This window comes from Trichomycterus rosablanca, chromosome 2 (assembly GCF_030014385.1).
Source record: "Trichomycterus rosablanca isolate fTriRos1 chromosome 2, fTriRos1.hap1, whole genome shotgun sequence".
Taxonomy (NCBI): Eukaryota; Metazoa; Chordata; class Actinopteri; order Siluriformes; family Trichomycteridae; genus Trichomycterus; species Trichomycterus rosablanca.
The window spans coordinates 31,504,026-31,520,530 of NC_085989.1; the positions used below are offsets into that span (position 1 = coordinate 31,504,026).

Below are 16,505 nucleotides of genomic sequence, written 5' to 3' on the forward strand. Positions count from 1 at the left end.
GACACATTTGGGCACAATTTGGACATGTTCACTGTGGGGTGTACTCACTTATGTTGCCAGCTATTTAGACATTAATGGCTGTGTGTTGAGTTATTTTCAGAAGACAGTAAATCTACACTGCTATACAAGTTGTACACTGACTACTCTAAGTTATATCCAAGTTTCATGTCTATAGTGTTGTCCCATGAAAAGATATAATGAAATATTTGCAGAAATGTGAGGGGTGTACTCACTTTTGTGATACACTGTATATACAACACACTATAAAATCAAGTAATTATAACACTTTTCCTGGAAACGTGTGCCAGAAATGTGCTGCTGACCTTAAGCTACAGTGCACTGATGAAGAAAACAGCAGCACCACCTCAAATCTTGAAAGCCAAGTAACCTATTATAGAGTTAAAACATGCATGGTAATGTTTCTGGGAAGCTTCAAAGCAGCCACTGAGGTGAACCACATTCTGTGTCATGTATCAAACTCTGTGTGTGTGTGTAACTGGTTATTCAGTACTGACAGTTCAGCTCTTTCCTCCCTTTGGCATCCTCAGTTCTAAAAACAGATGTTAATATCACCGTCTGTATGATACCGGTGTTACATAAACACTAGGCAGATTTCTCATCAGTACCTTGGTAGACCAGATGGAAACCCCTGGAAGAGGACTGCCCTTTAGAGGTGAAGCGGATCAGGATCTGGTTGGAGGTTGCCAGTGGAAGGGATTCACCTGCACAAGACATGACAGTCTTAAAGATAGAAAACCTCTACATCTGTACATCTAATTATTAATATACCAGGCCTATGCATATATAAGATTATATAAATATATTAAACTTGCAACTCATATATAACATTTGTTGGCTCTTAATTTAATTAAATCTATCAGAAAGTTTCCTCAATATATTAAATGTCAGGAATAAAAAACTACTTGGCATTTATTTCCAGGTTCTCCGGAAGATATAATCTATTGAAAGATTGAGAAAGAAGACTGGAAATGAAACAAGGCAATTAAATAGAGAAAATCATTGCTTTCAGGCAATAAAAATCACCATATTTCCTAATAACCTCCCATTCAAGGAGCAACAGTTCATTTCTCCACCCCATAAATTCATGAAAAAATGGCAATCCAATTTTCTTTGGCTGGGCAAATTTCTTCAATGAAGACAATGGTTTATAACTACTACTGAGTACTTCATCTGATGGATCTGAGGTATATGTCTTTACTCAGCATATGCTGAGTGTTTTTATGGAGTGTCAGGCAGATATGGGTCCACAGAGAATGTAACTTTACCTACAGTTAGCTCTCGGAGGCTTTTGTATGGTTCAGTAAGAGTTTCCCTGGGCCCAGATTTCAGGATCAGAGTACATGCACTGTTGTGACATACAGTGGCTTTCTCAAACACCACCGCCTGAGCTGTGGGCATGCTGGGTAGTTATTAGAAATGGATGCTTTGAGCAGCTGTCAAGCTGACAGTTAATAATCCAGACTGGAGCGAGGTGTAAGAAAATCCTGAAGGCTGATTTATTTACACCTGCAGCTTATTTCCGCCATCCTATTATTATCAGCCCTGTTGCATTCTGCAGTGGGACCGTTATGCTGGGTACACAGGACTAAAATAGAATGCCAGAGATGTCTTAGGTAACAGCTTCCTTTGGTGTTTGAAATATAAATATCATCTCATATTTGATATGCTTAAGTAAAGAAAATAATGAAAATTGTGGTGCATAGTTTATTGAGTAGAATGTCCTGTAGCACAGGGGTTTTCAACCTTTTTGGACATGCGCCTCCTTCCACGTGCCGACCTCAAACTTGCACCTCTCACAGACCCCATCAACCCTCGCACAGAAACCATTGCGAAAGCTCTTGTCAAGGTAAAATAATAAAATTAACGTTGTGCACATCATACATACGCTGCGATTTTGCTGATTGATATATTGACTTTAAAAAGATAATACAGCTGTATCTTATTCTATTTGACGACTGTTTTGCGAACACATTATAGAAATTCGTCATTCAATTTCAATTACAGCTAGTCATAAGCGGTTCTTGCTTTTGATGTAGATGAGAGAGTTATTTCACAGAGCCAAGTAGAGGCAAAAGTACATCAATTGCTAAGTTCACTGGTTCAGGATACTCTGCTTTGACTGACAGAAAACTCAGGTGAGCTAACTTTTAGCTCCACGGACAGAACGAGTCTGACTTGGCTACAGCTCTGTGGTAATAGCCAGTTTAATTCAGCCTCCAACCAGTAAGGAAAGCGAGTCACACATGGTGTTCTGTAGTAGCTGGTGTTTATTTAAAACCGCAGCATTCATTAATAACAGTAAAAACGGAGATGACTGAAAAGAGAAAGAATGTGCACACGCTTCGCTTCATACGAATCGACTCCTGACTCACTTATAGCAATATTGTGAACAGAGCATCTTCCACTATACACCTCTCTTAAAGGCACACACACACGTCCTATAACAGCAGTTATTGTTTTGTCACCGATTGATCTTCACTGTTAGCCCTATTTTTAAGTTTTGCAAGCAAACGGTCCTTTCTTTTTAAACTGAACTGGATAACATTAAACATGCGTGTGTGTGTGTATGTGTGGTCAGCAAGACTAATCAAATATGTCTCCTGTGGGTGAAAAATGAATTGCTTTAGTTTTAGAAGTAAAAAAATCTCATAATGTCACGCCCCCCTGGACAAGTACTCCTACTGTAGCATGTCCTCAGTGGATATCAGTACATCAGTATTTAGTAACAAATACCTGCCCAGCACTGGCTTTACCCTGTCAAGAGTTGTCAGTTGTACTGACCTGAATGAGACCCTGAGAGTGAGCTCAGGACTCGAGAGTGTTGTGTAGGGCCGTCATAAACCTCCACCACATCATTCAGAGCCGTCTGAAAGACTGCAAACTGACTGAACACCACTAGGGACAAAATACAAAAATGAAAAACTCAATCATACATCCAGGAGTGTTTTTTTAATATAACAACAAACCATAAAAAACATATATAGCAGTTACGTTCATGACGTTGCCTTAATTCTGTTTTACACTGGTTGCTGAGTCAAGAAATACATATTTTTCTGAAATGCTGCCGTACTGCAAAGCCTTCAGAATCACCATAATGACCTCTATCTTTTTTCCCCCCATAAAACAGACAACAATATGCTGTAGTGAAGTAGCATTGCTGGTGTGAAACGAGCTATGGCTGCCTTTACAATCACTTCAGTGGTCAATGACTTAGTTTACCCTTTTCAGCTAATAAAAGGACAGAGAAGCAAGAAGAGCTGTAATAATGCAATACAATTTGGAGAGTTTAGAAAGGTATGTTTATTAGGGAAGAAAAAACTACTCTGCTGTTTTTGACCTTTAAAGGGTCAATGCTTTATGTCACAATGCAATAAATCAAAAAAGGACAAAACAATTCATATCATTGCATATAAACATGGCACATAACATTGAACCAACTGCAATACATGATTGCCCAGTCAAACTTTATATTATTTAATAATAAAATATAGCAATATGCTTTACCATTTTATTTTATTTCCAGAACACAGACTTAGATGCTACAAGGCTGAATGGTAATGTATACACTTTGGGTGTGTTCGAAAACCTAGTGAGCTCTCTACATAGGCAGCATTTTACGTCATCCTATGTGCACTCCTAAGAAGAAGGCTGTTTGAATTCTTAGATGCTTAAAAATGCTGTCTAGTAAGGTACCTTAAATTTAAACAGTATTTTGACTGAATAATAAGGGAGCATCTGACGCAGCATTCAGTGTGACACAACTTTTCTCACAAAAATGACAAATGCGAAGCAATGAACAGAGTTACTTTCAAATGTAAATAAATTATAATTGATTTTTAATTTGTATAAATGTCTACAAGTGTCATTTATTAGTCAGTCATGGACAATTTTGTATCTCCAATTCACCTCACTTGCATGTCTTTGGACCAAACTGGAGCACCCGGGGGAAACCCACGCAGACACGGGGAGAATATGCAAACTCCACACAGAAAGGACCCGGACTGCCCCACCTTGGGATCAAACCCAGGACCTTCTTGCTGTGAGGCGACAGTGCTACCCACTTAGCCACTGTGCAGCCCCCCAAAAACTGATGCAATCGCTGTCTAAGTTGTACGTCTGAATAACCTGACTTATAAATCGATGACTTATTAGAATCTTCTCTACTTAGGCAGCTGCCTATGTAGGCAGTAAGACAGCAAGGTACCTCACTAGGTATTAGAACAGACTCTATGTTAATAAATACCACTTAATTAGGTAAATAATGGAATGTTTAATTGCATTTAGGAAGCTAGCTAAACAGAAAGTAAAAAATAGTAAAAATGCTAACTGCACCATAGTTTTGGAAACAGAGTTTGTACTTTTCCACCCCTCAAATTTGGCTAACAAAACAACATGATCGCTCAACCCAACCTTGCTCAACACCCTCACTCAACACTTTCACTCAACACCCTCACTAGGGTTGGGCAGTATGACGATATTGCGGGATATACCCGCTCATGTTGGGTTTCCTGTTATTTAAAAAAATTATGATTGCTTAACTTTATTTTTAATCTTTCTTTGACAAACTGCATGTATAAAATATGTCTTATGGAATCTAAATGACTTTGATGTTGAAAGTCTTTAATGTTTAATTAAAGGAGTTTTAATTAAAAATTAAATATGTCATTTTAATGTTTCAATATGAAACAGACATTGTATGGTTTAAAACAGAAATACATGTCTTGCAGGTTATATAATATTCTTAAATACCATAGTCACTAGGAACGACCACCGAGTAGAGACAGGTTCTCCCACTGCTGTAGTTTCCAGGATAGCCAGGGGAGAGCACTACCCCCTCCAGCCCAGAGTACTGACCTCCACACAGAGCTAGAGCGAAAGAGAGAAAGCAAGAAAGAGAGAGTGAGAGAGCTTAGGACACTAATTTTCTGTCTATCCCATCTCCTCTCCACTGCTCCCTTATTCTGCTGATCTTAAATTACTTTTCTTGTCTGATTGCAGAGCTCCTCTTGTCGATGTCCCCAGTGTTTGCTAGAGTGAAATTGCAATGTTTTCCGAGAGTCTCTATGGGTTAGACGTGCTTTTCCTATTCTCTAGGGAAGAATAGCCTATGACAGAACAATCTACTACTGAGCTGGCAAAATCATCTAATATATGTATTTTTATGTATCAATGTCTTCTAGTTATATTAAGAATTTATGGTAAAACTAAATAATGCAGCTTATAAGCAATAAATAAGACCACAGAAAACAGAAGGACTAGGGCTGGAAAGCAGTGATATCATTAGCAATATGAATTTTTGATTAAAAAATGAAGTGTTTGCATTCAGGACAGTGCTTAATAAAATTAAGTATTTGAATTGAACAATTACTATTTATGCTTCAAAACTATACACTGATCAGCCATAACATTAAAATCACCTCCTTGTTTCTACACTCACTGTCCATTTTATCAGCTCCACTTACCATATAGAAGCACTTTGTAGTTCTACAATTACTGACTGTAGTCCATCTGTTTCTCTACATACTGTTTCAGCCTGCTTTCACCCTGTTCTTCAATGGTCAGTACCCCCACATGATCACTACAGAGCAGGTATTATAGGTGGTGTGTTAATGTGTGTTGTGCTGGTATGAGTGGATCAAACACAGCAGCGCTGCTGGAGATTTTAAATACCGTGTCCACTCACTGTCCACTCTATTAGACACTCCTACCTAGTTGGTTCACCTTGTAGATGTAAAGTCAGAGATGATCGCTCAACTATTGCTGCTGTTTGAGTTGGTCATCTTTTAGACCTTCATCAGTGGTCACAGGACATTTACATTTGCATTTAGCAGACTATTTTATCCAGAGCGACTTACAGAAGTGCTTCCATAGTAAACATTTCATTACTCTAGTTTAAGAAAACAACAGTCCAAAACACAAATCTGCTAAAACCCTGTTAGAACCTATAGAATAAGTTTTTTTTTTTCCAGAAATGAATGAGAGTGTTAGTAAGTAAGTACATGTCAGCTTAAGTGCTTAGTAAAGAGGTGGGTTTGTAATCTTTTTTTAAATACAGCAAGAGACTCAGATGTTCGGACAGACAGAGAAAGTTTGTTCCACCACTTGGGTGCCAGTACAGAGAAGAACCTTGATGCTTGTCTTCCTTGAGTCCTGGGTGGAGGATCCTCAGTCTTGGTGGACTATTCTCAGTCCAGCAGTGACAGTAAGGTGTTTAAAAACTCCATCAGCATTGCTGTGTCTTATCCACTCATACCAGCACAATACACACTAACACACCACCACCATGTCAGTGTCACTGCAATGCTGAGGATGATCCACCACCTAAATTATACCTACTCTGTAGTGGTCCTAGGAGAGTCCTGACCATTGAAGAACAGCATGAAAGAGGGCTAACAAAGCATGCAGAGAAACAGATGGACTACACTCAGTAATTGTAGAACTACAAAGTGCTTCTATATGATAAGTGGAGCTGATAAAATGGACAATGTGTGTAGAAACAAGCAGGTGGTTTTAATGTTATGGCCGATCGGTGTATATAAAAGTGTGTAATAAAGAAACCAAATATTCATGCAGTATTGACAACACACATGCACAATTTTACAAGACATGTCTGCAACATGTGACTTGTCCAGTACACCTCATATGTATCGTTAAACATTTGCAATTTAGGTTTTAGACTTTTAGTAAAGCTTTAGTGGCATGGCAAATATAGATATTTGTATTGCATTCATTATAATCACCACTACCATGTTACCACATTTAGCAAATTGAAATTAATAATATAACTTCTAAGTTGAGATTGGGATATCTGCAGGGGCCAGGAGTGAGAGGTTGTATCAAGACTTTGTTGAAACAGTGACACTGTTCACTAGGGGTGGGCGATATGGCCCTAAAATGATATCACGATATTTCAGGTTCTTTTTGCGATAACGATATTTTTGGCGATATAACAAAACACTGAAAAATATTTTATTTATTTCGAGAAAACACTATTGCAAAAAAAATAACACTTTTCTTTATTTTTTCCTTCCAGTAAAAATAATGTTACATAATGTAATGGCAGAGTCAGACAATTTCCATAGGGGTGGCCAGACTGAGACCATTGCTCACACAGGGGTCGCACAGAAACTGATACCTTTTCTTATGTGGTCACTCATTTATTTACCTATACAGGCAGTGAGTGCCATGTAGAATTACATCACGAAGACCCGCATACTAATAATAAGCTTTTTTTCTCTTTCTATTTTCCCTGACGAGTAAAACAAATATATATATATATAGCAACCTTAACATTATGAGAAAGAATTTCAAAGATATTCCTTTGCAATACTTTATCATTTGGCTGCCAACTTGTGTATAATGATGAGACTCAATTGAACCCCAGAACATGCCAGTGTGAATGCATGGAAAAATAATTTTCTTTCAACAATATGATAGACTGACCAACACTATTAAGCCAAATCAGCATTGAAAATTGACTTTACTTTTAATAACCTTCTTCAATGCTGGAGCTTTTTAAAACGGAATATTTTCTCTTAAATAAAAGTGTTATTTAACTGCTATTAAATTGTTTGGCGGATAACCGCCCAACCTGGCAACACTAGAACGCGCAGAGCCCGGTGGGACTTTACTCGTAGCGCGCCACAATTACTACTAAGTACAGTAGTATTAGTACTAAGCAGTAGTAGTACTACATCTGTGTTGGTAGTGGACATTAATGTTGAGAGTATTGCTGCACTGTTTGGTGGAGGTGCGCTGATGTATTGCGTCCCTGTGTAAACCTGCGAGCAGAAATACTTCCGCAAAAAAGTCGCCGGCAAAGCTGTGGTTGGGATTTGGGTTGCCAAAGATTAATTTATGGTGGACTTGGAGTTTTTGGAACGAGCTCCTCCACCGCAGAGCCGCTTTCCGCCATACTCGTTACTGTACCCAAATGACCCACGTAACGAACGTACGCCATTTGCGTAGCTGTGTGACGTCATTACGCAAAGTTCGCAGAATATCGCTTTTATTACGATATGGTACTTTTTGTATCGTTTTAAAAATTATACCGGTGTTATCGTGAACGATACGATATAGCACACCCCTACTGTTCACCCTTTGTACACCGTCCATTCTCACAACACTGTAAAGTTTTGTACCTTTACACAAAGTGTATTCTAAAATCATAAAAAACGTAATTATTCATAGGTAATTAAACAACACAATCATGAATACTTATTTTCATTATGGCAATGGTTAGGATAACACCTCTTTTTTTTGGATTTTTTTCACTTTTATTTGTAAATGTAGTAATTTCTGATTCCCAATAGTGAACAGGCCGCCACTTGGACATCCTCTAATCTAATCAGGGAGAGCTGGAGCACCACACACTTCCCCCACTTCTTATCACTTGCCATTGTTGCTCTCCTTATGTGATACACAGAGCTGTTCCAGAGAAGGAGAGACACACTAAGCTCCATGAGACCACCCCCTCCCCCCAATCATGCATGCACCTGGATCATTCCCAGAGATCACATTTTTGTTGCTGCAGAGGTGGGAACACACCCTGTCCAACCTTCTCTCCCTTGAACACATAGTGTTTGTGTGGACACCAGGCCAGATCAGCGGCTTTACCATTCAAACTCATGTGTTCCGACACTCTGCAGTTGTGCGCTAGCATGTTAGTCTGCTGAACCACCCGAGAGCCCCGAAGATGAAGGTGATTTTACCTATGCAAACTGGTTTTGGTTTGTTCCAGGTGGGCTTGCTGTCTGTACCCATGGTACAGGTCAGAGTGGCGTCTCCCTCCAGGGTATAGCCACTGTCGCAATAGTAGGTGACCGTGGAGCCCAGTTTTAAATCAGTCCCTATCCGAGTCCCGTTACGGACAAGACCAGGGTCAAAGCATGATTCTCTTGGGTTTTCTGTGGAAGAAACAGAATAGGAGAGAGAAAGAAGAGAGAGAGTCATTAGCAGGAGACAGCAAAGACAAATGTGTTTGATTTATGACTGTTTGTTAAGTCAGTGATCATGTACAGATAATGAACAGCAAGGTCTTAAAACTCAGATAACGATCAGCACCGGAACACTTATGCTGATCATTTAGGGAAAACAGTCAATGTACTCTCTATACATAAGTGCACATAAATATGTGGACTGGAAAATTAAAGTGGGTACAGATGGACATGCAGAGAAGCATAGAGATTCTCGTTACGCCTGGACTTGCTTTCCCCCTCACCCCCCATGGTTGCTCTGAAAGCAGACACAGGAGAGATTGAATGTTGCACTACGCTGGACGAAGGCCTGCTGACTACACAGAACAGTCACTCACGGTTCTATCACCTGTGCATCCAACTGTGAGCGATGATTTGAGCCTAAATTAGAAATCAATTTCCATTCCTTTATACCTCTGTGAAGAAAAGCCTTATAGCTCCAGTCTATTTTTGAGTGTTTTCTAGCTCCATTCCTTGAGTATACTTTGTAAACAGAAATAAAAGCCTTACAAAATATACACTGTTTTATTTTATTATTTTCTGGACATCTGTTAGAGGATAGTCAGGTGGCAGTTGAAAAATTGCCAAGACTATTATCATACTAGAATGCTGTTTTATTAAAATCCAGTGAGAAGTATACAGTGCCATGTCCCAAAATAACAACATTTTAATTTCATTTTCATTTTCTGGTGAGGCTCAGGGTTTCAACAGAAAACATTGTGCATATGGCAAGAATACAATGGTCAGGAAGCCAATCCATTGCAGGGATTCTGCCATCGCCCCCCCTCCAGACATACCCAATCACGCCTGTGTAGCTGCTCGGCTGACCGATAACACAGCTGAGAATGAGTAATAAACTGCTTTGGCACCTGGGCACCCCAAAAAACAACAAGCAAACAATATACACACCGATCAGTCATAACATTATGACCACCTTCCTAACAGTGTGTTGGTCCCCCTTTTGCTGCCACATATACAACAAACTGTGATGCACTGTGTATTCTGACACCTTTCTATCAGAACCAGCATTAACTTCTTCAGCAATCTGAGCTACAGTATCTCGTCTGTTGGACCATGTGCATCAATGAGCCTTGGCTGCCCATGACCCTGTCGTCGGTTTACCACTGTTCCTTCCTTGGACCTCTTCTGATAGATACTGACCACCGCAGACCGGGAACACCCCACAATAGCTGCAGTTTTGGAGATGCTCTGACCCAGTCGTCTAGCCATCACAATTTGGCCCTTGTCAAACTCGCTCAAATCCTCACGCTTGCCCATTTTTTCTGCCTCTAACAGATCAACTTTGAGGATAAAATGTTTACTTGCTGCCTAACATATCTCACCCACTAACAGGTGCCGTGATGAAGAGCTAATCAGTGTTATTCACTTCACCTGTCAGTGATCATAATGTTATGCCTAGTTGGTGTAAATGATTAACAAAAACATAAATAAATACATAAATAAAGCAAACTTGTAAATGCTGTTCAATCATACTCTACACATATTCATTTTGCACCCTTTAAAATGGCTGAAAAGCTCTTTAAATACATGATCATGATTAAGATCAAAACCATTTACTGATGAATTCACATTTTTATAAATAAGTAATCAAAGTAAGCTGCACATAATAAACTCTCAGTAAACAGTACTTTTTTGAATGGTTTTACAAGTAAACCAATGCCTAATATACTGCCAAAACATATCTAAACACCAAAGAACTTCCGAAGGAGACCAGTGATATTCAGTACTAGGACAACTTTTGTATGTTGCCAGGTGGATCACCTGACAGTGCATCCTGGTGCCAGTGTCATCTGTCAATAAAAGACCCATGGCCATATACATGATCATGAAGAAAAAAGGATACATCAAGCTAGTCAATCTTCCAGTGCTCAGATGTCCAGTTCCAATGCCTGCATGTCCATTGTAGGTGTTAACAGTGGACAGGGATTACAATGGGCACATTGACTGGTCTGCAACTCTGCAGTCCCTGACACAGAAAGGTTCAATGTGCATCATCAGTATTAAAATGATCTGCAATTTGAACCATAGTAGCAATATGTTGGTCCACTACAAATGCCATAGCCATCAGTAAGTCTTGGATGCCCAACAACGATCTGTAGTTTGTCCCTCCTCAAATTGCTGGCAGTGGGTACTTAACATGGCTGCTTGTATGAACACTTCGCTGTTTCTGAAAGATTCTGAAAGTCAATCAGGTTTTTATGGCTGGCCATATCTGATTCTTAATCTGATTAATGCACAACAATTGATGTCCCTAATTACGCAAATGAATGTGAATTGTGCTAATTAATCTTTAAGGTTTTAGTTACATCACAGTATAGTATATATGAGTGGAATGGGCTAGTAGTCCTTATATACAAGAGCCCTCATGCTGGTTTGCAACCTGTTTCACAGAGCCAAGCATGACCCACAGCCTGACAGTTGACAAAGAAGCACCTGGTCTTAATGCACTTTCACAAGACATGCCCAGGACTCATCTGTAATTAAGACTGGACTGCAGCTTTAGCCTTGAGGAGTATTTTGTGAGTGCGTGTGTGTCGGGAAGCCATATGCCAACGTTAGCTTGTACATTCTAAGCGTTTGATCTGGCAGTGGATACAGATATAATAGAGCAGTTGTGACTTCATCTGTGTCTGCGTTAATATAACTATCAGTCAAGCATGCAGGACTCTTGGCTCTCTGATTGCACCTTGAAGGCCAATTTGACCCAGCTGGAAGTTTGGGAAAATATGATTTGTCTGTTAAGAGGCTGACAGTACCTAAAGCCTGATCCAACAACACTGGCCTAAACAACAGGATAAGCCAAGTCACAGCAAAAAACAGAAAGGTAGAAGGGTTGTGTCAGGAAGGACATCTGGCATGAAGACTGTGCCAAGTGTGATATGCAGACTAGATCCGCTGTGGCCACTAAATACAGGAGCAGTCCAAAGGAAAAAAAGGATGTACCTTAGGTATTCAACCTGGTGTGTAACTTGGCTTTCAAAGGGATAACAAAATTTTAAGACTAATTTGTAGCATCAGAGGGCTGGAGAGCTTTTAGTGGTACTGTAACCAAAAATAAATAAATAAATAAAATTAATTAAAAAAGTTAAAACTTTTTTTTCATTATTGTAATGTATTATTATTATTATTATTATTATTATTATTATTATTTTATTATTATTATTATCTTCATTAATAGTAGTAGTGTTTTAACAAATGTAACAAATTATTCAGATCTTACCAACATATTTCTCATTACTGCTCACTCAATAATACAACCCCAAATCAGAAAAAGTTGGGACAGTATGGAAAATGCAAATAAAATAAAAAAGCAGTGTTCTTTACATTTACTTTGACTTTTATTTGATTGCAGACAGGATGAACTAGAGATATTTCATGTTTATTTGTTCAACTTCATTTATTAATAAACATCCATTCCTGCTTTTCAGGTCTGCAACACATTCCAAAAAAAGTTGGGACGGGGCAATTTAGGGCTAGTAATTACCAATCAAATAAAAGTCAAAGTAAATGTAAGAAACTCTGTGTTTTTTTATTATTTGTTTTTTTCCATGCTGTCCCAACTTTTTCTGATTTGGGGTTGTAATTAAATAAATGAATTATAATTATTAATTCATTTTGTAACTTACATTATTTATTTGAAGTAAATAAGTAACCTAGGTAAATAAAACCTATTAATAAAAATAACCAATAATAATTAAAGACACAGTCCTGGCAATGTTTAATTGTAGTAATTATGCTTGTCACAATCACAGATATGTTAAATGTTGGCCTGCTGGTAATTACTTACACTGCACGTGTTAAATTCAGAAGATATGGGGAGGCTAAAAGACTTGAGTGCCTTTAATAAGGGTCATTATGGCCAGATAACTACACTGAAGTATTTCCAAAACAGCAAAGGGTGCTTATAGACAATCATGAAATAAGTACCTACTGACAGTGGGCTGCATAGTTGCAGGCCAGTCAAAGAGCTTCAATCAACTCCTTTAAAGCAGGTACGTTGGAATGGACATTGGAACTGAACATTGGAGCAATGGAAAAGAATGGTAAAAAGAATCATGATTTTTCCTAGTTCAAGTAGTCTGCCAAGCATGTGCGCATCGTTTACCCACAGGAGGTATTGCAACAGGATTTACTGTGGGATGATCCACCTCATTATGCAGCGGAATGACCTGCAGGTAATGTTCTGGTACCAGATACCACAGGACTCCTTTAGATTTCTTGTGGAGTCCAAGTCTCTGGAGGTCAAAACTGTTTTGACAACATTAGGAGGGTTTGTATTGGCTTGTTTGTGTAAACCTTATTTCCTATGTTAATTCATAAGAGATGCTTATGTTTAAAGATGTATCATTTGTCCTATACCTCATAAACGAGCAAACTGGCTATATCAGAGTAAATGTATTTATTTATTAGGATTTTAACATCGTTTTACACACTTTGGTTACAGCCATGACAGGACAGGTAGTTACTGGTTACACAAGATTCATCAGTTCAAGTCTTTAATGTCAAACACAGTCATTGATAAATTAGTTTCTCCAATTCAACTAATTTACCGGACCGCTCTACCTGGAAATCAAACCTAGAACCTTCTTGCTGTGAGGCGACAGTGCTACTCATATCAGGTAAATAAAAATAAATAAATAAATAAATAAAGCAAGCCTGGTCTGAAATAAACCTAAGTTATAACAAATATTGTCCCTATTCCAATGCCAAACAAAGGGAGAGAAACAAATCAATAAATTGGATGAAAAGTGAGTGGATGTTTAATCACCCACACCACAGTCAGCTACAATCGAGTACACATTGCTCTCCAAAAGTACTCACAGAGACTTTTCCTGTTGATCTGTAACCAGTATGCATCATGAAACAAGTCCCAACGTCTTTAAAAATTTTTTAGAATAACACAAAATTGTTATTTAGAAAATATTTATATATCTCGCAATTAAAAATAAATATGTAGTATGTGAGAAGTAAACCTAATATGGCACAATCATTCAAGTCACATTATCATCACTGTAAAATGGACGATATGGACAAAAGTATTGGGACACTCATTATAATTTTTTTTAAATTCATGTGTTTCAGCCACAACACTTGCTAACAGGTGTGATAAATCAATCAAGAAATTATATGTTTCCAGCTTTGCAGCAACAGTTTTGTTCTGTTCCAGCATTACTGTTCCACTGTGCACAAAGCAATATATATAAAAAATTCTCCACATATAGTGCAAAATAGCATTAAAAGATTCAAATAATCTAAAGGATTTTCAGTACGTAGGAGCTACATTCACAAATGTCACTTAAAACTTTACTGTACAAAAATAAGCCTTATGTTTTTTTCTCTCCCTTTTTTTAGCGTGTCCAATTGCCCGATTCCTCTCCACCAATGCCGATCTCTGCTCTGATTGAGGAGAACGGAGCTAACCCACGCCCCCTCCGACACGTGGGCAGCATGCCGTATGCATCTTATCACCTACACTTTGACGAGTGCAGTGCAGCTTTAGCGTTGTGTACGGAGGGACACACCCTAAGAGCACTCTTTTCTCATCTTTGTGCAGGTGCCACCAGTCAGCCAGCAGAGGTCGTAATTGCACCAGTCATAAGAGAAAGATCCCATCCGACTTAGTCCCGCCCATCTGAACAACAGGCCAATCGTTGTTCATGTGGCCGCTCATCCTCAACCGACAGGCAGAGCTGAGATTCGATACGATGTATTCGAGATCCCAGCTCTGGTATTCCAGCGTGTGTTTTTACCGCTGTGCCACCTGAGCGGCCCAAAAATAAGCCTTATGTTAACCATGTCCTGAAGTGGCGTCAAGTTCTCTGGGCTCTAAAGCATCTGGGATGAACCAGCACACAGTGAAAATGTGTTTTGTGGTTAAACAAAGTATTTCTGATGCTGAGTGCTCTGAACCAAAGACAAACACCATTCAGACTGTCATCAGCAACAAGTCCAAAATGCAGGATCTGTCATGGTATGGGGTTGTGTCAGTACCCTTGGACCTGAAACACGTCACTGTGTTGTGTCCTTGGCACCAAAATGTCTTAAGTGTTTTGAGAAGGAATGGCAACATTACAAAGTGGTAAATGCTTTACCGACTCAACTTTCTTAAAATGCAACAATGGATTTACAGTATATTAACAAATTGGATAAAGATGACCAGAAATATTCATTAATTGCACTAACATAAGCAAGTGGAAGTTTATGTGAATACCCAACACACTACACTACTTTACTACATAGTGACTCGAAAAAGTGCATTTATCCATATGTAAAATGGAATTTAAGACAAAGCTGAATCCAAGAAAATGTGCCTTGTAGAATCCAATTTACTTAGTAAAATGCTGGTCTCTGCCTTACGTTTACATTTTGGCAAACAAGCAACTATGGATTAAGGCCCTTGGTCAAGCACCCAAAAGTGGCAGCTTGGTGCTGGTAGGGCAGCTCTTACACCAGCATATAAATGGTAAAAAGACACATGATCTGTGACTAGTACTTAAACTGTCAGTGGAAAATGGTTTAAAATAAGTACATTAAATGTGGCTTCTTGAAATACATTTTAAAATGGCATACCTGTGTACTGCAGGACAAATCCACTGCTGCTAAGTGAAGCATCACTTCGAAAGGCCAGGAAAATCGTATTTGAGCTGCTCTCAATGTGATCTGGAACGTCAGTGCCATAGAAGCTTCCCAACAGGGGGCTGAGAGAGTTAGGCCCGTCATAAATGTGCAGAAAGTCATAGCTGGGCTCAAGGCTAAAACTAAACAAAATAAAGAAAAAAAATGTAGATCATTTTTACTTCTACTATCGATGCAGAAAGGTGCAGTTCATGGTACATTATACACCGATCAGCCATAACATTAAAACCACCTTTTTGTTTCTACACTCACTGTCCATTTTATCAGCTCCACTTACCATAAAGAAGCCTTTTGTAGTTCTACAATTACTGACTGTAGTCCATCTGTTACTCTGCATGCTTTGTTAGCCCCCTTTCATGCTGTTCTTCAATGGTCAGGACCCCCACAGGACCACTACAGAGCAGGTATTATTTGGGTGGTGGGTCATTCTCAGCAGCGCTGATGGAGTTTTTAAACACCTCACTGTCCCTGCTGGATTGAGAATAGTCCACCAACCAGAAACATCCAGCCAACAGCACCCCGTGGGCAGCGTCCTGTGACCACTGACGAAGGTCTAGAAGATGACCAATTCAACTCAACTCAACTCAACTCAACAGCAGCAATAGATGAGCGATCATCTCTGATTTTACATCTACAAGGTGGACCAACTAGGTTAGTGTCTAATAGAGTGGACAGTGAGTGGACACGGTATTTAAAAACTCCAGCAGTGCTGCTGTGTCTGATCCACTCATACCAGCATAACACACGCTAACACACCACCATGTCATTGTCACTGCAGTGCTGAGAATGATCCACCACCCAAATAATACCTGCTCTGTGGTGGTCCTGTGGGGGTCCTGACCATTGAAGAAC

General features: G+C 39.1%; 1 protein-coding gene across 1 annotated transcript in view; it reads right to left on the bottom strand.

Annotated features, from left to right (window-relative positions):
• The window catches only part of csmd2 (CUB and Sushi multiple domains 2), a 472,613-nt gene that overhangs the window by 121,194 nt on the left and 334,914 nt on the right, over positions 1-16,505 (bottom strand). The window contains exons 29-33 of the mRNA XM_063014411.1: positions 15,588-15,775; positions 8,733-8,927; positions 4,771-4,887; positions 2,803-2,916; positions 627-722 (exon numbers count right to left, since the gene is read on the bottom strand). Coding sequence (XP_062870481.1) covers positions 627-722; positions 2,803-2,916; positions 4,771-4,887; positions 8,733-8,927; positions 15,588-15,775 — 710 coding nt within the window. The remainder of the gene's footprint in view (positions 1-626; positions 723-2,802; positions 2,917-4,770; positions 4,888-8,732; positions 8,928-15,587; positions 15,776-16,505) is intronic.